We start from the raw sequence: 22,598 nt of genomic DNA on the forward strand, positions 1-22,598 counted from the left end.
ACTTTCGGCACAGCTCACTAGGTAGTACATCGCCCAGAGATGGTGATAGACCGGAGTTGTTTGGTTTGAAAGAAAGAAGGAACTTCCCAACTTCCCCCCCCCCCCCTCCTTCATGCAGCAAGTGACAAACTTTGCTAAAAGTGCTGTTACGTGCTTAAAGAATTTCCTTTATCCAGCATTGCCTACTGGCAGATGGACAGGCCCATACTATGTACTAGTGCTGCTTTCTAGTAGTTTCACTGCTATATAACATCTAATGTTACAATAGCTTTGATGTTGATTCATTGCATCTCTTTGCTTTCTACCATCCACATTGTGTGAAGAATGATGACTCTAGAGCAGTGCTTATCAACATGTGATTAACCGTATCTTATCGAGAAAACTACGCGGAATATTGGATGCTAATATCTCTAAATGTTGCCAAAGTTCTCGTTGTTCGAGACAAACTTGCTAATTACAGTTAAAATGTGGCGATAAAGGGCTGCCTACAAGTCGCCGTGAACAAACAATACTTTTTTATGAAAATAAATAGTTCATTCTGACTAGATGACCCTAGGCCTTATGCAATTACATTAGATCAGTCGGCTCCGTAATTGACGCTGTCCCCACAATACCCCCCCTGTGTCTCCGCTCACGATGACCATATTTTATTGAGAAAAATACGGAAAATTTGAAAAAGCGCCTCAATCCTTGTCCGACTCTGTTCTAGTGTCGAATTTGATTGGACGTGCGTGATCATAGACGTAAAATCAGGATTTTCTTCCTTGTAACCTTTTGCATGTGGCTTTGGCGCTATTTTTTTTTTTCAAGCAACTGTGACGTCATAGAAACGTCACTGTAGACCGCGAGGCTACCGTAACTTTTGATCCATTTGGCGCCACCATATTTCCTAGCGACATTTAATAATGGATATTCTAAATTTAACTTCGGTTCGGCAACCAGGATTGATGCAGTGGGAAGTTCACGGGACGCTTAAAACGAAGGTTATGAGTTCGAGTCCCTTCGTAAAAATCCAATTTTTTTTTTTCTAGCATCTTCGTTTGAAAAGTTTAATTTCTTATCACATTTAATTTTTTTCTTTTAACCGTTGCACGGGATAAACATGATTTATTATATTATAATTCACCACAAATTGTCAGATGTACGGGAAGGGGGGGGGGGGGGTCTCCCAAACAGCGAACTTGGCGATACAGGGGGAATGGGGGGGGGCACCCCCGTATAATAAGTTATCGTTTATTGAATCACTAAAAAATGTTTTGTTTTTTTTCTGATTTAATCAAAATGTGGTTCAGTTGCATCAAGTTGACAATAGTAACGGCTCGCGAAGCGAGCGCCCAGCGAAGCTGGGCCCTGCTATCATTTATTGATTCATAATGCTGATAGATTCATTAGAAAACCAAACATAGAAATTGTGTTTCGGCAAGCCACTGTATTTATTGCATGTCAATATAATTATTATTATATAATATATATCATTATTATTATGATCGTTATAGTATTATAGTTAAATTATATCATTGTAATTTATTATCGTGTGAGCAAACGAGACGTAATGACAAAATAAAAGCGAAATCGTTAATAGACGCTGGTGTTTGGCGATAAGTTGCCAAACGTAACAGCAGCAGGTACACTTTACACATACGGTGATGTTTCTATAACGTCACAGTAGCCTTATTCTGATTGGCTGATAATGTCAAAATATAAATAAAATCGTCATAACTACGAAGAACAGCCAAAACTAGAGAGGAAATCCTTAATCAGACGTCATTGATCACGTGATTCTAACTATCCAATCAAATCCGACACTAGAAAAGAGTCGGACAAGTGTGGAGGTGCTTGTAAATTTGAGTTCTCGAAAGGCAAACTACGGGGCATCGCCAATTATCACCAAAGACGTTGCCAAAAGTCGGTGAAGCTACCAACTATTGCTAAAATTACCGGTGGATGGGAAATGAAGGGCTACTGGAAATCGCAGTGAATTGCCACTTTACTTATGTTTTAAATTACTACTGTACCGCACCACAAACTCCGGTCATATCGCCATACGGCAATTTCCAACCAATGGAGTTGGATGAGAAATGAAGACGCCATCTATTGGTGGGTGCCCCAGGATCGGTAGGTAAAAAGAACTTGTTTTCTACGTTTTTCCCCCCGGAAATTCACCCATGAAGCCAGACGGCAACCCTCATAGTAGAAAACACGTATTTTATCACTGTACTACTCGGAAGCCGGTTGCGAGTTACTGGTCCATCGATATTTTCAGAAATTATATATATATATATTTGTGTAAAATATTTTTACAATTGATAAATTCACTACTATGCAACAATCGCTGTTAGCGTATGGTTTCGTAACAACCGATGCGTAATACGGAATTGACAATAGTCATGCAATTAGAAGACGAATCCGGGACATTTGCCCATTCTTTACCAAATATTGCTCGTTCAAGATCAAATCACATAACATTATTTTCTCCTGAAAATACTCGGAAATCGGTTTGCCAACCTATATAGATTCTTCAAACCGGGGTGCGTAATTACTGTGCTCTTATTCTCTCGTGCAGCAGGGGGATCAGCACGCAGTGACTGGTTGCTAAAAGCACCGACGATAGCAAGACGTCACGAGGGGCGAGACTGAATTGCATCCAATAACTCGCCAGATCATTTTCAGTTAATTCAACAGTGGTGCTGCTTGGAAGCAGGTATAGATGAACAAATCCGTATAAAACACACACTTTTATTTTAATAATATGCGGTAATAAATTCCTTATTGAAAAAAATTTCCATACGAAATGGAAATGCCACAACCTATTATTTGCGGTCTTTTCCACGGAGAGGTTGGGAAAGAAATAAAGTGAAATCTCGGTATAACGATGTTCTGTGGGTCAAGAAAAATATCGTTATACATCGAAGTTGTATATCGTTATATCGAAAGGCAGAAGTTTTCCGTTAAAAAAACTATAGGTATTTCCAAAAAATACCTTTAAAAATACCGTTGTAGAGGGGTTTATAGCTGTATTGCAGTGAGGTTTCATATTCCAGTGGAAAAATATAAATTTTTTTTTCCTACCAAAACATAACCGAAAAATTCTCTCATTTCCTAAAATTTCATTGGTGGTAATGATATTTATATATGGACATTATATGATGAATATTTTTTTTTTTAAAAGAAATCCCCCGAATTCGTATCTCCGAATTTTCTATCTCCGCTCATTATTCTCGAGAAATTACGGTGTTCTATCAGAAATTAACCCTTTAAGCGGTAATTATAAACCACTGAACCTTTCCTTCAAAATACCATATCTTTTTTATTGAGAAGTGGGGGTTTCTTCAGATTTTCAGCAGGTGCGAACTAAAGAGTACAGAAAAGAGTTTTTTCCATTGAGAAACCATTTTCACGAAATAGCTGCATTTGCCAATGTTAAAATAAAGGGCTTTTATAGAGGAGGAATAACTCGCCATTGCCGCTTAAAGCGTAAAAGTTATACAAATTTTAGCGCTGACAACGTCAATAGTAGCTGAAAAGAGAGAGAGAGAGAGAAGAAGAAACGAGGAAATTCGTTTCCCAAAAAATACTTCTTTTACATAAAAATACTCTCAAAAATTGCTTGATAAATCTCAAAAATTGCTTGATAACTCTCAAAAATTGCTTGATAACTCTCAAAAATTGCTTGATAACTCTCAAAAATTGGTTGATAACTCTCAAAAATTGGTTGATAACTCTCAAAAACGTATCGCGATCACCTTCTGTCAATTTTGAATGTACTCTTCCGTTTAAAAAAAATTACAATGAAGAAAAAATAAATAAACCGAAGATCGCGTCACCAAAGGAAAATGGAAAGAAGGAAAAGAAACAAAAACCTAAGAAGGTGGTCTTTATATCGGGTTGCCTGGACCCCCAGAGGTCCACTGCCTTTTTACTAGTTTTAATACAAATACAAATACAACGCCACAACAGGCAAAATGTCCAACGAGGTGGCTGATAAAAAGATGCCCATAAAAATATGGATGCCATATATTTAAAAAAACACAGCAACCCAATTAAAAATGCAATTAACACAAATCATAAACAAATATATACACATGATAAAATATTATAAAATGCCCATAAAGAATACTTATGGTTGTCTTATTCTAAGTATGGATAGAGCTTCTCGATTTATCCCAACATATTTATCGTATTTCTTTTTAAACGTGTCAATTGTGTTACAATTTACTACCTCCGGGGGTAAGCTATTCCAATTTATTGACAACCCTATTAGAGAAAAATTCCCTGCGACACCATAGCCTTGCATTGTCCCTCACCAATCGATACTGGTGTCCCCTTGTAAAAGCAGTCGATTGGCGGTGTACTAAAAGTTCTTGGTCCATCCTATCCATCCCATTGAAAATTTTGAACACTTCGATCGTATCTCCTCGACACCTGCGTTCATCCAATGTAAACATATTCAAAAAATGAAGTCTCTCTTCATAACTTGAGCCCTGTGTGCAAATAAGGACACGCGTAGCTCTTCTCTGCATCCCTTCAACCAAGTCTATGTCCCTCTGTAGGTATGGTCTCCAAAACCTTACAGCATACTCCAGTCCAGGACGAACTAAGCCTCGAAAAAGCGGAAGAATGACTTTAGAGGAACGCGAAGAGACCTTTTTGAAAATGAGACCAAGCATTCTATTCGCTTTTTTGACCACCGCTGAACAATGTTCAGAAAACCTAAGCCGCTCGTCAATGAGAATTCCCAAATCGGTGACCCTAGCTGCATCCGGGATAGTGACACCATTCAACTCGTTAGAGAACCGTGGGGTTGTTCGAACCAAAATGAGCGACCATGCACTTATCAACGAAAATATGAATTCGATAAGTTGTGGCTTACTTATCACAGAAAAAATGGGAAATTAGAGAGCTAGGCTAAGTCCGAAGGAGATCAAGAAATCTATGTTATAATCTGCAGGAAAAACTATGGACGATGTTATTGCCGTCGTAAAGACTTAGACAACCGATACTTTTGGGTTTTTCGAGATAAAAATCGTTAGACTGATGGTCTTGTCTAAGAAAAAAACCCGGTATTGTGGTTGTCATATTTACTACTGGAGTATCGTCTCCAAGAACACTGAGCAAGCTCACTGCATTTTATTGCCTAGGACAATGATTTTCATATTTAATTACAGAATCTGTCATTTATCTGAGCTTTTAATGAGAACCGGATTCAAATGCGATTAATCTGATTATATTCTGAGTTTTTAAGTCTGAGCTTTTATTATTATTAATTCAGCATTTAAGAAAACGATAGTTGCTGAATAAAAAAACATAGATTACTTTAAAGAAAATTTTTGATTAAATATACTTGCATAAAAGTACCGCTGCAAAGTTGGTACACTGCAGTGGTGATATTGTTATGATTTGATAAAAGTTTTCTCGTAGGACGCCTCTCGTTAAGAGTATGAAGCGTTGTTTTAGCTCATTCGGTTCTTCTGGTACCCAGTAGATGGCACTGCTATCACATCATGGTTGTCAGTACTGGTCAGAATATCGTCCATGTTCGAGAACATTCTCGATGATAAATGTCCATAGCTTCTCCTGCTATAAATGGGGGGGGGGGGGTTCATTTCAGACACTAAGATTTCCGCGAAGGTTCACAACTAAAAGCATTTAGGAACCGCTGACCTAAGCGATTTGTGAACGGGATTCGAACCAATGACCTTCTGCTTAGTACACCACAGCGGATAACGGACTTTAATTAAAGGTTGTATTGCGTAAAGGAGTTAGGTAAAGACTATATAATAGCTGCTGTAATTAAATAAATTGTTGAACCTAGAACAAAACATCGCCATTCAACATCGAAAATTGTAAATTTTGCCAAGTACTTTTTTAGATATCTGAGTGACATATTGGTTCATTGTGACCAATCACGAGACGATAAATTCCTTTATCATACCCTGGTACTTATAGGAACGTAAACTTTGTTTATCCGCAACCGAGACGTATGATCTTTTTTTTTTTTCGATTATAACGGAAACGTATATCTAATATAGTGTAATGGAAGGAAAACAACCATACATAAATAACGATATCTGTCTCAAATAAGATTGTAACACATAATATTGTAGATATGATCACGTCTCATTGAATTTACTTGCGTGCAGTTCCAACATCATTGACAGTTCACATGAAGGATCGTAGTTCCCGGTGATAACGCGAAATTCGTTCAACAACTTCAATTCTTTTCCAGCTTTAAGAGAGAAGGGTTCTCTTTTACATTATTTCCTCCGCATTTTAAAACGGAAATGAAAGTTTTTTTTATAGGAATTATTAAAATTCTTTTCTGGGAAAAGTTGCTTCCTATTTACGTGTGGCTTCAGTTATCCACTAAAGATGAGCGATAGATATTCAACTCTTGTCCGAAAACATTTACGGAAGTAATAGACACACAATATACAACTCTTTTACTATGCTTCTTTTCTCCAAAGAGATAGAGAGAAAAAAAATGTTTGTCAGATTAATGGCAGCCCTCGCGAACAATTGAGGGCACATGTTTGTAGGTTTTACTCTTTATTATTATCTTTTCAACACTTTCACGTTATCTCTCAGGTTATCCCCTAAAGATTAAAAAAATACATTTTGCTTTTATATATACAGAAGATTCTTCTCTGTTTACCTATTCTTGTCTTTTACGTCCGGTTTTTTTTATATATGAAAGGAAATTCTTGCAAGTTTTTCGAACATTCCAGAAGGGTTTTTCTTTCCTTAAGTTTTATGTACGGGAAAACTAGGAAGAGAGATTCATACAACAGATAAAAAAGTGGGAATGTAATACGGTTTTTTACATGCGATATTTGTTCTTAGTTTCGCATTCTGTTTTTTTTTTTTTTTTTTTTTTGGTTGTTTCTTCATGCTAAATGCGATTCTTCTCGACCGATGCCTCCGGGTTACGCATCGCCGCAATGCGTACATACGCTATAACCTCTAGATTCTTCCGAAAATCCGTTGCTCCATGTAAATTTTTTTTTTCCTCCTATATTCAGTAGTTCAAACAAACCTCTTCCGCATCAGATTGCTATCGGGACCTGTGCAAGCGCTAGTACTTGTCACTGAAGATGGCATCATGGCTCTTTACAGTTTTTCCATACATCAATTACTACATTCAAATTGATTCATAGTGAAAATACCTATTATTGTAAAAATGAGAAGATATGGATCATGTGATCATTTGGAAGCAGACGCTAGTTCGCATTATTGCGAATGAATTATTGCATTGAAATTTCCATACATTCAGTGTGTATACTAATGAAGTTCCACTGTTTTGGGCGATATACAGAATATACAGCTATATGCAGCCTTTGAAGTAGGCTTTGTTCGGATTTTCAGCACGTGCAAAGTAAAAAGAGATAGAAGAATGTGTTCGAGTAAAAAACACATGTTAAAAATATATGGAACTATCATTGCTAAACTGAAAAGCTATCCATTTTTTAACAGAATGAAATCGTCAATGTCGATGAAAGTGCTAATCAAGCGATGAATTCCCCCAGACTGAAAAACATTCCTCATTTTTTTGGTGTTAATTGTAATTTTCATGTAATTCACGAAATTGTAATTTTCATGTTCGCGAAACAGATTCACCAGCAAAGCACGTCATCATACTTCCTAGTGAAGAAATAGGAACGGAAATTCTTCTGCTGGAAATGTCTAGATACCCTGCCATGAAACTTGAGCAATTTGGTCACACGAAAAATCTAACACATGCTTTACAATTTTTCATGGAAAACACCCTCAGGCGGTTAATTTTTGTTTTCAATACCTTTCCACCTCTTCGCGAGACATTTTAAAGTTTCAAAACTTTATTGAGGAACAGTTACGGCAGTTCCGGAAAGTTCAGAACACAAAAAATTTTCAATTACAGTCGAATCCCGTTGTAACGAACTCCAAGAGACCATAGAAATCACTTCGTTATAACAAAATTTCGTTATAAAGGAATTCCAGGTTATTTGAAAATGTCCCTATGTAAACTTATCTCTGGGGGATTATGAAAATGTTCTTCGACTGATATATATGTTTAAATGGGTTTCATGAGATGAAAGGCGCACTAGCACTTACAGGACAACCTGTGTGTGTAAGTGATAATGCGCCTTTCGTCTCATCAAACCCGTTTGAAAAATGCTCAAAAAACATTCAAAATTACCCTCACCAGTTTTGAGAATGAAAATACAGCGTCACAAAATAAATCTACCTTTTTATACGGTCCCCCTGTGCTCTAACGTTCAATTAGACAGCTGTTGTCCTATCTCTCGTGAGGCCAAAATAAATTAATAAATAAAATAGTAATTCAATTTTCTTAGTGCAATATTCACTTAGATATTCGAATTCTAAAAACAGCGGAAAGTTGGGAAAGGACAGCGTAAATGAGGGAAGGGAGCGTTGTGTCTCCGTTAGTTTTGCTGTTCTTTCATAACTTTTCACAGATTTTTTTTTTTTAAAGTTGAAAGTTGAGTTAGAGAACCAAGGGGACCATATAAAAATATAAAAATTTATATTTTTCATTTTGTTACACACTGTATTTTTCACTCTCAAAACTGGTACAAGGAAATTTTTGAACGATTTTTGAACATTTTTTTTACATTGGAATCATTCCTCTACAACGGACGGTTGATGGGATAAAGGCCGCATTAGCACTTACAGGACACCCTGTATATGTACAGCCTTTATAGCTGTAATAAAGCCGCTAGGTTTTATGTTTTTTTTTTTGTTTGTTTAAATCAATTTATTAGCCTCTGTGGTGGTCGAGTGGTTATAGTGACGGACTCGCGATGCGAGGATCCGGGTTCGAACCCCACAGTGGTGGTCGGCTGAAGTTGGTTTCCTGTGGTTCCCAACTTCAAGGCGCAAATGCGAGCCGATCTCCCCGTTAAAAAGTCTCGCCACAGAGAGCAACAGTCCTACAACGATAAATCATTCAATCATAACACTTCACTCATAGTTTGAAAAACTGGTGGCAGATGGCAGCACTACACATAACAAGCATTACAGAGAAACACAAAAAACTTCACGTCAGGTTTCACTACACGTACACGCACATTCCCGCATGTACCGATTCGTTGGGGGTTCCGCGGGGGGGGGGGTGCATGTGTGGTGTAGCAGTAGTAGGTAGGGCCTCCAAAAAATGGCTCGGGGATCCATGATGTTCTCAAGTCAGCCACCTCGTTGGGCAATTTGCCTGTTGTGGCGTTGTATTTGTATTGTATTGTATTGTATTATCAAGTAGTACTGATCAGTTGAAACATCAATTAAACTATGCTATAGCCTATATCTCGTTTTTATTTTGTAATTTTTATTTCTTTTATTTCTTTCGAAGCATAATAGAAGAATTTGATTATTGTGAAAATCTGTTTTTCTTTGTTGTTTTTAGAAACTGTTGATTGATTATTTTGTTTATAATTTCAGACTGAGGAAATCCTCGAGGCATTAGATAGAAATGTTTGAAATGACAACTGATTGAAAGGTAACTTTAATGATATTTACATAAATACGAATAACACACTTTTACAAATAATTGTACAAATAATCGCAAATAACACTTATAATTTCTTGATAATTCTCTACCATACCAATTTTAACCCCTTGAACTGAAACGACGAATCCAGTTCGTCATGAAGTTTTTCTTCAGCAAACTGGCAATGACGAGCTGCACTCGCCAGGAATTATTGACTGTTGAAACTTTTTATGAGAGAAGTAATATGTAAGTCATAGCGAGTCTATCACATTGGTGCATTTTTCAACCATTGGGATTATTTTAAAAAATTGAAAATTCACAAATCATATCAGTTTTAGTGATGTGTGGCATTTTTAATTACCTCCCACAACGTTTTTGATAAGTTTGTGGTGAAGTCCAGTATGGAATGGATCATGGTTTTACGGTTTTACATAAATTATATGGTCATCTAAGAATAACTGTATTGCGTGCTGATCCTTATCTACCTGAAAACTTTTCACGGGAAGAAGTGGTGTCCATTCGTGGACTAAGAACATCAAATGCATCAAGTTCCGACATGACTATGACTAGAAAGAAAAGTCTAAAAATGTTTAATTCTAAAAAAAAATAAAGGAGAACACATATTTATTCTTATTAATTCTTAACATCAGATCACGTGACACGGCATAAACATGCGACTTCCAAGAAATCGTACTCGAAACAATACTCGTTATATTGATGAGAAAAGAAAAGAAAAATGTAATTCAATTCTAAATTTCTAATAGAGAACATCGGAAGGTCATCACGAGTATTGTTTCCCAAACCAACAAAACGTGCGGTCCTGGTTTCAATTTCATTTTGATCATAAGTATATTATGGAAAATCCCTTTGATATTTTGCGATTTCCATTTAGCGTGAGCCGGGTTCTCATTTCTAATATTTCGTTTTTTGATCAACGCAATTTTTTGTTTTTGTTCCAAGAACAATATCCACAATCCGATTATCATAACGAGGAGTTCCCGTTTTTATTATGGGGAAATCATGGAGAGATAATCATTTCCGTTGGACGAATTCATTGACCGTTCCTTTGTTCGCAAAACACTTCTGTTTCGTTTCTTTTCGAATTTGGACTTGCAACTTTGCGTGCTTGTGATGACCAATCGGACATGTCACGGAATGGACGGAACTTTCCAAGGACGGCTAAACGAAATATTCATGCATTATATCCATATTTCTCATCGCTGATTGGGACGATACTATGGATCTTTAATAAGGTGGGCAATCGTGGGTAATATCTCAAGGGGGAATTGACAATACCCCCCAACAATAACAACAAAAATGAAAGTACAGTTTTGCAGACCATTCATCTTTACGATATTGCCTGTAGAGATACCAGAAAATACCGAAATATTTTATCTGATTTTTTTTTTTATATAGGTACAGGTAGAACAAAGTTCTCAAAATCTTCGAAAATTATCATTATTATTTTTTGTGCATTGTTGCTCTACGTTTAAAACATGTGTAACGCCGTTCTGTGTCCGTACAGAAAGAAGGATCTCTTCTAATTCTTTGATCGGGGTTCGGGGTCGATTGTTGATCGTATCGAGTACTGTTGTTTTATAAATGGCAGCCGTGGATGATCTGTTGTTGGATAATTCAGTTCCTTTTTGTGTTAAACGTTCGTTGAACTTTGCAAAAAAAAAAAAAAAAAAATTCTTGTATTTTTTCGTGTATATTATGAGAACCTTTAAGGTGATAACAGATTCTATAATAAAAAACGGTTGCGTGAACGGTCAAACAATGGTTTTTTCCCCCTTTTATATTGAAAAAACCGGTTAAACGGACCACACATGTTGATATCAAATAACATCTATACAATGTTTTCACACTAGATACATGAAGATTATGAATATATTTTATGAATATCCTTTATTTCTGAAATATTTTAATATCTATTGAGATATCAAGAAAGTGATTTATTAAAATACCTCTATTGTTATAGAATATTTAAATTTATATTTCAATTATTTTCATTGTTAAAGATACAATAAAACGTTTAGGCAATGGATTTGTATGTAAAATTTAGGAGATAAGTACACATGTTACGATTTTTTGATTCAACAAGTTGAAATATTTGTAGGTTTTATAAGATTATGTTTAACCAAAATATTATCTGAAAATTGCATAGTAAATGTAATCCAGAAGATAGTGCTATACAACAAGAGTAGTATGTTGGACGTCAATGTTTATTTGAAATTGTAAGTTTGAAACTTTTGAATGGGATTTTCGGACGTCTTTTATTACGTGAAAGAGATCAATCGTTGAAAATGAAACATGGTTGGGAATACATGTTGCCAGTGCATTGATAGAAATATGTTGCTTCAGGAGATTGTTAGAAATGCATACAGTCACATGAACCATTGTTATAAATCAATAGTTACATGAATCATTGTTATAAATCAATAGTTACATGAATCATTGTTATAAATCAATAGTTACATGAATCATTGTTAGAAATTTAGTGTTGCAGGAAATCGTTATGAATCCATAGTTACATGAACCGTTGCTAGAAATACATAGTTGCATGAACCATTGTTATAAATCCATACTTTTAACAAACCATTGTTATAAATCCATACTTTTAACAAACCATTGTTAAAAATCCATATTTTTAAAATTTAAATACAAGATATACAGAAGACTGGATGTTGTGAAGATATTTATTATTTGAGATGTTAATTTTTTAAGGAAGGAAAAAACTCATCTCTGCCTCTACCGGGAGTCGAACCCGGGTCCCTCGACTCCCGGTAGAGGCAGAGATGAGTTTTTTTCCTTCCTTAAAAAATTAACATCTCAAATAATAAATATCTTCACAACATCCAGTCTTCTGTATATCTTGTATTAACAAATGGAGAGCGACATTCATGTCATAAAATATAAATATAAAAAATCCATTGTTAAGAACTCTACTGACATACGAACCCTCGTTAGAAATCTATTACTACATATGTTACATGATAAGAAGTCTTGTTTCAAGAAATTGTTAGGAATCTATTCTTTCAGGAAATTGTTGGGAATCTATTCTTTCAGGAAATTGTTGGGAATCTATTCTTTCAGGAAATTGTTAGGAATCCATAGTTGCCTGAAACGTTGCTAGAAATCTATAGTTACATGAGTCATTGTTATAAGACCATCAAATACAAATACAAAGCCACAATAGACAAAATGTCCAATGAGGTGGCTGAGAAAAAGGTAACCATATCAAATATGGATGTCATATATTTCCGAAATACAGCAACTCCCCCAAAATATTATGCAATATTTTCCACTGGAACACCTTTCATGGGGCTCGTGGTTGTGCAACCCCTGCCATGGAGAGAATGCTTTAAAAATCTGCCTCAGCAATAAGCACTTAAAATAAATAACATAATATATCTAATATATCTGATACCTAATTTTATATATATATATATATAAAAGTTGATATTTTCCAGACTTCGAAAATTTCGTAGGCATTATTTAATGTGTTAAATGTGCGATTCTAGACATAATTGAAGCCCCTAAATTTTTTTCTGTCTTACATGAGATTAATTGAATTAAATTAATTAATTACAGGTGCAGACATGCTGCGAGTCTTGATTTACTTCCTCTTTCTCATCTGCTCGGTAAGTAATTTTTATAAAATGCATTCAATTGCCATTGTTTACATGCGTGTATTTTTCAACACATAATTCCAAGGTCCTCCGAAGCGAATTCAAGGAGCGAATAAAAAAAACACCTTTGTTTCAACCGTGAATCTAAATGTAAAAGGGAAAAATATACGCTAAAAAGAGCATAATTTCTGCGCTCGACGCTCCAAAGCAAACAAACGATGGAAAAAGTCGATGAAAGTAACTGTGACGTTGGGAACCAACCTTCGGTAGCGATGATGTACCGAATGACCGAAATTTCCAAGTCACATTGAATTCCATTCGTCGCGGACATCCTTTTTTCCTTCCATGAGTCACGAAGAGTGAATGATTTTGATTGTCAAAATGAAGAAAATATTCCGAGTGTATAATATGGTGTTGAATATTTATTTGGAATGGCATTTACGCATTTTTCACTATGAAGGTCATTTGGTTGTTCGGATCCTTTTTATTCCCATTCTAAATAATGATTCGACATTCGGAGAGCCACGGATTTTATTGTCGTACAATCTAGGGTTATTTGGAATTCACAGATTCTAAGAAGGCAATAAAATGACTTCGCCTATTCAGTTTACGAGTAGTAATTGCTACGTTGGCATTTAGGTTCATTCATTCCGAATTTTTGCTAGAAAACTTTCAGATTTATGGGTTAACTTTGAAGAATTAGCATACTCGCGTCTTCCCAAGATGGGAGATGCAAAAAATTTACTCTGACCACATATGGAAGGACTTGAGTGTTTTATCACAGTACACAACTCCGACCTATGGTCATTAACCTGTCTAATGTTTATGTTTTCTTTCTCCTTGTTTCATTGAAATGCATTTTTTTCCTCCCTAATGCAAGCATCCGCCAAAAGTGGGAGCCTGGGGTTTTTGAGAAAACAGGAAAGGATACCCATCTTAGTATCAGAGGAAAATTCATCATGTATATATATACTCTTGTGATTTACATTTTTGGATAGAAAACTATATTGTACCTAATAACCTACTAGAGAACTATACTATGCCTAATAACCTGCTACAGAGCTATATTATACCTAATAACATTCTAGAGAGCTATATAATGCCTGATAAACTGTAGCGAACCATATAATTCCGAATTATCATGTGCGTAAACTCGTATCCAGCCCAAGCCCGCTCAATATTTGCTACTCTATCTCGATAATACTTATAAAAATGTTGGGCTTATTCTCCCCCCTCGATCCACAATATTGAACCCTCTTAATATACACGCCTTTGCATATTGTACTTCATATTATTTCGAATTCGACCGCTTTAGCGAAGACAAGCATGAGAAAAAGGGGGAAATAGAAGATATTAATTGTGAAAAACAGTTTTTTTTATCTACTCGCACAGAAACTCCTCAAGGTTACGTTGTTATCTCAAATCGGCGCACACACCTTTGTGAGCGAAATAATGATGTTTGTATTACTGCCATAGAACGTACGTCGTAATATTACGTCAGAAACATTGGACTGGTTAAAGCCATGTTGGTTTTTGTTAAACAAGCCGCTGCATGACCTGTGTCGTTTTTTAACATGAAATTCTGAAATCCGGTTATTGGACTCGCTTATCGAAATGAGTAAACGTTGAGATACGTTTCAGAGGCTTGGATCCTTGGCTAGAATTGTCTACGCCGCTATCAGCAGTGATGCATGTTTGACACTATTTGTGCCAATGTTATCTGAAAATATAAGAGTAATTTCACTCGTCTCCAACATTTTAATGGTATTTTCGCAAAACGAGGGGTGTTCTTTTTTGCATCGGTGAGAGATAACCGTATTAAAAAAAAACCTAAAATTCGAAGGAGTATTTTCACTCCTCAATGAAATTTGGTGCAGTAAAATTGAATTTTTATGCGTGAGTCACGCATATAGATGCGTATTGGAATTAAACCCTGATTTTTGTATTGATCGCGTGTATTTTTGTGTGAGTGATATATATTTATACAGGAAGCCAGGATATATATTTATACATATATATATATATATATACAGGAAGAAAAACAACCTTTTATATAAATCTTTAAGAAATAATTTTTTGCGAAGCCTGAGATAACAGTCTCTCTCTCTCTCTCCCTCTCTATTAATTCCCTGTAAAAAAAATTTGGATCACGGGAAAATATTTTCCCAGAAGTTTTTTTTGTGAATCCTGGAAAAATTTTTTTTGTTAATTTCCAATAAAAGAGAGCTTCATGTGAATCCTCGTAGATTTTCTGTGAATTTCTGAGAAATTTGGGTTTTTTTTGTAAATTCTCAGAAAAATTAAAAATGTTTGAATTGCCAAGAAAAAAATATTTTTTTTTATGAATCCTAAATCCTCCAAATGACTTCCTATATATTCCCGGAAAAAAAAGAAACGTTTTCTGGATCTTCAGAGAAGGTTTTCTGTGAATTTCTCAGAAAAACTTCTTATGAACCCTCAAAAATAATTTATGTATTTCCAGGATTTTTTTGTGTGTGGATTCTCAGAAATGACAGTTTTGTTTTCCTAAGGAAAAAAAAAATATGAATCCTCAGAGAGAATTTTTTTGAAAAACTTTTACCAATTTCCAGGAAATATAGAATGTTTTGGGAATAAAATACAATGGGTTTTTTTTTTCCAAGAAAAACGAAATTTTTGTAAATTCCCAGAAAAAAGAAAGAAGAACTCATTGTGAATTCGCGGGGGAAAAAGAACATCTGAATCGCGAGGAAATATTTTTTGTGAATCCCTTTTTTTGTTGACCCTCAGGAAAATATTTTTAGTTATTTGTTCGAAAGAAAATTTTTGCTTATTCCTCCAAGAGAGGAGTTTTGGGCAGTTCTAAGCAAAAAATTTTTTGTCGTTCCTCAAGAAAATATTTTCAGCTGGCTCTCATGAGGAACTTTCCGACTGAAATTGGTTCAATTAGTTTGTTATAAGTTTATCGAGCAAAACAAAATTTCCAAAGTTTGCTACATTCTTATCACCTCCCCCTCCCCTTCTCCGTAGAAACTAAGACTGGTATACCGACTTCAGATTCACACAGTGATGCTTATCATATGAGGAAATTCGTATGACCACAATTTTTATGATGCATACATTGGAAAGGAATAAGCATTGTGTGTATGTGTGAATATCATCTTATGGGAACGTCTGAAAAATCATCTTTTAAATAATATTTCAGTGATATATACAGGGTGTTCTGTAAGCGCTAATATGGCCGTTATCTCATCAACCGTCCCTCGTAGAGGTATAGTTCCAATTTGAAAAATGCTCGAAAGGCGTTCAAAAATTACCTTTTACCAGTTTAGAGGACAGAAATATAGTGTGTCACAAAACGAAAAAAAATCTAAATGTTTATATGGCTCTTCTGTTTTCTAACTTCCAATTAGAAAGTTTTTGCCCTGTCTCTTCTGATGCCAACAAAAAAAAGAAAGAAAAAACAAGTTTTTAAGGGCAATATTCATAGAGATATTCGAATTTAAAAATCAGAGAAAAGATTGGAAAGGACAACATATAAATGAGGGAGAGGGGCGTTTTCCGTTAGTTTTTTTTCTGTTCATCCATAACGTTGCTACAATTTTTGAATTCAAATATCTTAACCAATATTGCATTTAGAAACATGTAATTTTTCCTGTTAGTCTCAGAATATACAGGGCAGCAACTTCCTAACTGGGAGTTAGTGGACAAGGGGATCATATAAAAATTGTAGATTTTTTATTTCGTATTACACTGTATTCTCACTCTTAAAACTGGTACAAGATAATTTTTGAACACTTTGCTAAAATGTTTTTAAATTGGAATCATACCTCAACAACAGACGGTTGATGAGATAAAGACCTGCCCTGGGATATAATTACCCTGCATAATTATTTCCCATATTCAAATATTTAAAAAAATTCTATATCTAATTAGATATTATTATGATATCATTTTATTACTTTTAATCAAAAAAGCATTGATCAAAATACTTGTAATACAATTTTAAAATTAATTGAAATATGTATCGAATGTGTAATTTAAAAATAATATGGGCCAAATACGTGAAGATGATATTCCGTGGGTATCTAATTGAGTATAGTGAATATTTGGTATATTTATATATAGATATCTAACAGCAAATAGATGACTTTCACAAAAGTCACGACTTGCTGCTGGATATTGATTTAATGCGTGTCAGTCACTGAATAAAAAAAATATATTTCACGTTTATATTCGTGTATTTCGCTATAAAGTGTGCAACATCAGATAAGAGAAACTGGATCCATTTCGCGATTTTTCAGCCATTTTTTCCCCCCAGTTGTTTGACCTCTCGTAAAAGGTCACCATCACAATTCGCTGTCGGACAAGTCACTCTTTTTCCTAGTACATATAGTATAATGGGTCCCTTTATGGCCTCAACAGAGCGCATCGTGACGACACGATGGTGAACAACAATGGAAAACTATGCACGTGCACACGAGGCTCGGAAATAGCGGAGCTTATTTGTGTGTGTGTGTGTGTGCACTATGGTGCTTATCAAAAATAAAAGATACTCGGTCATGTTATCGTTATTATCATTTTTTTCTTTTTCCTTTCTATATAAGTGTACCTTTCCTTTATATGCTGTTATTATTTATTTTCCTATTATTATCATTGCTGTTGCATCTTTGGTAACATCGTCGTCGTAAAGAAAGGATAACGTTCAAGGGCTGGTGCTGGAAAAATAAACAAATAAATAGATGCCTTTATAAAAATAAATAAATATATAAAAAAGGAAAACAAAAAACGGAAATAGTATAAAGTATATACAGGGCCGGCCACAACTGTTCCTTTTTGATTTTTGCTTTTTTATGTTACGAGAGTTTGTTGCCCTATTCGAAATCGTTTAACTCTTAACGAAAGCCACGTCCAATTGGTTTGAACAGCGATTTCAACCATGCGAGGATAAGAAAAATGCACACACACACACACACAAATACAGAGTTGGAATGGTGGAGAAATCAAATATTTGCTTGTCAACCTAAGTTGTTTCCATCATTTGAAAATCGGCAGCCGATATATCCACTGTACTTATCAAGTAATGCATGTATTGGTGAATAGTTTTCGACGTTTTAGTATATCACATCCAATAAATAATACAGTCGAATGCCGTTATAATGAACTCCAAGGGACCGTAGAAATCACTTCGTTATAAAGGAATTTCAGGTTATTTAAAAATGCCCCTATGTAATATTACCTGGGGTTATTAGAAAAATGTTCGTTAAAACGAGAGTTTTGCTATAACGGTATTCGACTGTATAGGACCTAATATAAGAGAATATCGATTTAGTAATGTATAGAACGCTCGTTTTTGAAGAGGAACTCATGCGTTTTAACATGGTCATAAAGCAGTCCCGTTGCCAGAAATTTCTTTCGATGGGGGCACTTTTATTTCGGGCTGGGGGGGGGGGGCAAAGTGATACAGTCGAATCCCATTATAACGCACTCCAAGAGGCCAGAGAAATCACTTCGTTAAAACGAAATTTCGTTATAATGGAATTCCAGGTTTTTTCATTGTTGATGTAAACTTATCTGGCGGATTGGAGAAGTGTTCGTTAAAACGAGATTTTCGCTATATCGGTATTCGTTAAAACGGGATTCCACTGTAGAGAGAGAGAACAATGGATTTAGCCACCTTCCCTCCCTTTTTTCGGTCATTTTCTCACATTTCGGGGGAGCCCGACCTTAAAGTTCCCCCCTCCGCTACGGCTTTGCCAAAAAGTATCAAAAACTATGCTCTAGCACAGCGTTTCTCAACGTATTGTCCTCATACCGAAGGTGGTCCACAGGCAGACTTAATTATTTTAATTCTAACTAGATGGAAAATAATATATACGTATTTTTATTGATATAATTAGTAATATATTCTCATGTGTTCAAATAAAAATCAGACCTTCATACTTGAGGTGACCATATCTAATTTTATCTTATTGAAGAAAATTCTGGAAATCGCAATATTAAATATGAAGTAAATTGTAACTATAAGGAATGCAATTTATGACAAATTTGCTAAAATTGCCGAAGAGACGGGAAATAAAGGACTGCAGCACATCGCAGTGAAATCGCTGGAAATTATGAATCAGTGGAAAAGTGAAGGACTACTGAGACTCGCAGTGAATTGAAATGCAGTGCATGAAAAAAGAAAGCTGAACATGGCAAAGTATGTGTAAGATCAAAGATGAGTAATTATATTTTTAGCATAATTATCATAGTATAATTTATATGTTATGCAAGTTATCTTCATTCACCATTTTAAGTAAAGGTTACAGATTCTCGAATAAGCTTCGTTGAAAAGAATAGGACAATTTTATGAAACCGGTACGGACAAAAACACAGAAATGTCCTGTAAAATATGGCGCATGGTCACGTTATTCATGTTTTAAGTTGGAGGTCCGTGAATTGTCCAAGATATTTTACTGTTTCTTGTATTTAGAAAGGTTGAGAAACGCTGCTCTAATACAATGTCCTTCAACGTTATTCTACTTGCGGACCTTTGAAATTAAGTGAAAATTTTTGCACCTTGTAATAAATAGATGTGATTATGCTATTACATGCGCTAAACAGCTTTTTGCTAGAACCCCTGCTGCCATCTATCAAATATAAACAAAACTATCTGTATGAAACTTGAAGTAAAATTGGTTGTTGATAAAACCGACAACACTAAACCGAACAATATATGGTATGATAACGTAAATATTTATTTTCATACAGCATACTGGTAAAAAATTTATGCACCATAACACTGGTTATTATGTTTTATTATTCCTTACACAAATTGGTTTTTAGACAAACTTAAAAATATAGAAACCGATGTTAAGGGTTGTTATTGCATTTTATTAATTTTCATGCTTCCTCTCGGTTTAAAATCAACATTCAATTTTACTTGAATAACTCGTAAAAATAGTTTTAATAGTTACATTTGGTTGAGTGGAAACAACTGGTCTAGACAATGCACGTCATCATCAAAAAATTAACTCCAAACGAGGTGTTCGGTTAATTATGGAATATGTTCGTGGATTTCTTCTCTCATAACAGAGTCGTTCCATCAAGTAGGAAAACATTGACGAAAAAAACCATCAATAATGATAGTTATGCACGTCTCGTTGAAAGACTGTTCATTTTACGCATAAATATTCATCTTTCGTACTGAAAATAATTGTTTTCTGGAAAACCATTGCGTCTACAATGTTTGTCATTTTATCAAATTATTTAGATTTATGTAATTAATTTGATAATAATTATACGATATTCATGGTGTACGCAATGCGATCAGATACCAACATCTGATCAAGGAGCGTATAGAGCTCTGACGGGTCTTAGCCAGACACTTTGATCTTACCCAGGAGGCCGGGAATCGATATAGAAAAAAAAAACAAAAAAAAAACCACATAATTCTATGGTATGTGCTACTTACATCACCCATTTGATGCTAATACTGACTACTAGTGTTACTAAACTCATGTTCATGCATGCCTTCACGCTCAAATAATAAGGAAAGAAGTAGATACTATATCCGACATCTGTGAATCATCCTCACAGGAGCATATTGGTATTCATTGCCATTTTTCGAGCGGAATTTAAATTACAAATGTGGTCCGCGGAGCGTTGATTTTGTTTTGTCAAGCACCGTGTCATCATGTCGGCGACATGAAGAAATAAAAGTCTCAACTTGGTTGGTATGCGGCCATACGAATGAAAAAAAACGGAAAGGAATAATAAAATGATATCGAGGGCGATGCCTGCTGCTGCTCCTGGCGACGAAGAATGATGAACATTCCACACACACAGATACTGACTGCATTCATACCTCATTCATTCATTCTTCAAAAATAAGTGAAAGTTCAGGGAACTGTGGTCATTTCCTTTATTCTCACGTTTAACGTATAAAAACAATTCAGTTATGAGCTTGTTTGTGCAGGAAGTTATGAGTTTTATTGCCCATGTCCTCTCTCTCTCTCTCTCTCGTAAATCTGCTTCCAGATCTTGTGGAAAAGTTCCAAGATTTTTATAGTCGTTGATTTTGGAAAGGAAATTTCCAACGGAAAAGATGGACACTCTACTTTGAAATGAAAACATGGAAATCAATTCTTATTCCAGCTTGATTGCTCTTTAAATAGGAATTTTCATATAAAAGAGCAGTGTTACTCAATGGTTTTTGTCTTTGTGAAGGCTTTAAACTTTTGTTTGAAGCAATACCCGTTCTACGAAAGCTTTGAAATAACACGTAAAAACATTGAAGTCATTATAACATCATTATCGTGTTACATACATGTTTTAAGAGTAACGTCAAGAGTATCCGTGATCTACATACAAGAATCCCTTGAAATTCTATATACTATAGAAAAACCCTTGCAATGGTTGCTTTCATGTTCAAACCTTTAAAACCTTCATCGTTCAAACTCTTGATTTCATGTAATAGAGAACATTCGAAGTTCATGTATATTTTAGTTTTCCATAAAATACCCAGGGTCTGAGAATTACGAGGAAAGGTATCCATAGTATAGAGTAACTCGAAAAATGTCGAGAGATCCCTTAAATACAACTTAGAGATCTTTTGAAGCACTAACTATGGTTTAGAAAAATGTTGAAGTTATGTCTGTAATAGGGAATTAGGTATGACTTTGAAATAACCATAATCACAATGAGTCAAGTTAAACGCATTTCTCACCAAGGAATCAAGTAAAAAATATTCATGGAATAAGAATCAAGTGAAAAATAATCATGGAATAAGAATCAAGTGAAAAATATTCATGGAATAAGAATCAAGTGAAAAATATTCATGGAATAAGAATCAAGTGAAAAATATTCATGGAATAAAAATCAAGTGAAAAATACCCATGGCCAAAGAATCAAGTTAAAAATACCCATGGCCAAAGAATCACGTGTGAAACATCAATTGACTGAGAATCACTAGAAAAGTATTCATGGCCATGAAATCATGTGAAAAATATCCATGAATCACGTAAAAATATCGACGGACAAGGAATCATGTTGAAAATATATATGAACTGAGAATAATAAAAATAATTCAGAGCTCCAAGAAGAATGAATGGTCCTGAAGAAGAATATTGTCCATGAAGTATCTATATCTCCACGGTTTGGTGAAATAATATCTACATCTAGAAAATTCTTGCAATGAACGTGCCACGTTCTCTCCATAATTACTGTAACTAAACGAAACATATTTCCTGAATATTGATACCGAGATGAACTTCGGAAAGAGAAGTTTGCAGTTTCCGTCAGTGTAGTACGTATTTGTAATCTTCTCTTCGGAAGCTACAGCCATCATTCCGAAGTTTGCTTCGGCATCAATATCTAGAAAATATCTTTCCATGCTGTGTTGTGGGCTGAGGAAAAAATATCCCTCTATTACCATATAATTAGCGTTATTCATTATCATTTCTTGTTGAACCCCAAGTGTGGTCTCGGGGTTAATTCCATTTGAGAAACGCGGTATAATGGTA

General features: G+C 35.1%; 1 protein-coding gene across 2 annotated transcripts in view; it reads left to right on the plus strand.

The window, feature by feature from the left end:
* Positions 1–22,598, plus strand: part of LOC149087591 (uncharacterized) — a 133,627-nt gene that overhangs the window by 99,254 nt on the left and 11,775 nt on the right. For both annotated transcript variants that reach the window (XM_089231521.1, XM_089231520.1), the window contains 2 exons: positions 9,433–9,490; positions 13,076–13,125. In XM_089231521.1, the coding sequence (XP_089087647.1) occupies positions 13,084–13,125 (42 nt within the window). In that variant the 5' untranslated portion in view covers positions 9,433–9,490; positions 13,076–13,083. The remainder of the gene's footprint in view (positions 1–9,432; positions 9,491–13,075; positions 13,126–22,598) is intronic.

This window comes from Pholcus phalangioides, unplaced genomic scaffold, assembly GCF_987345545.1.
Source record: "Pholcus phalangioides strain wild (caught in Gottingen) unplaced genomic scaffold, Ppha-v1.0 ptg000004l_1, whole genome shotgun sequence".
Lineage (NCBI taxonomy): Eukaryota > Metazoa > Arthropoda > Arachnida > Araneae > Pholcidae > Pholcus > Pholcus phalangioides.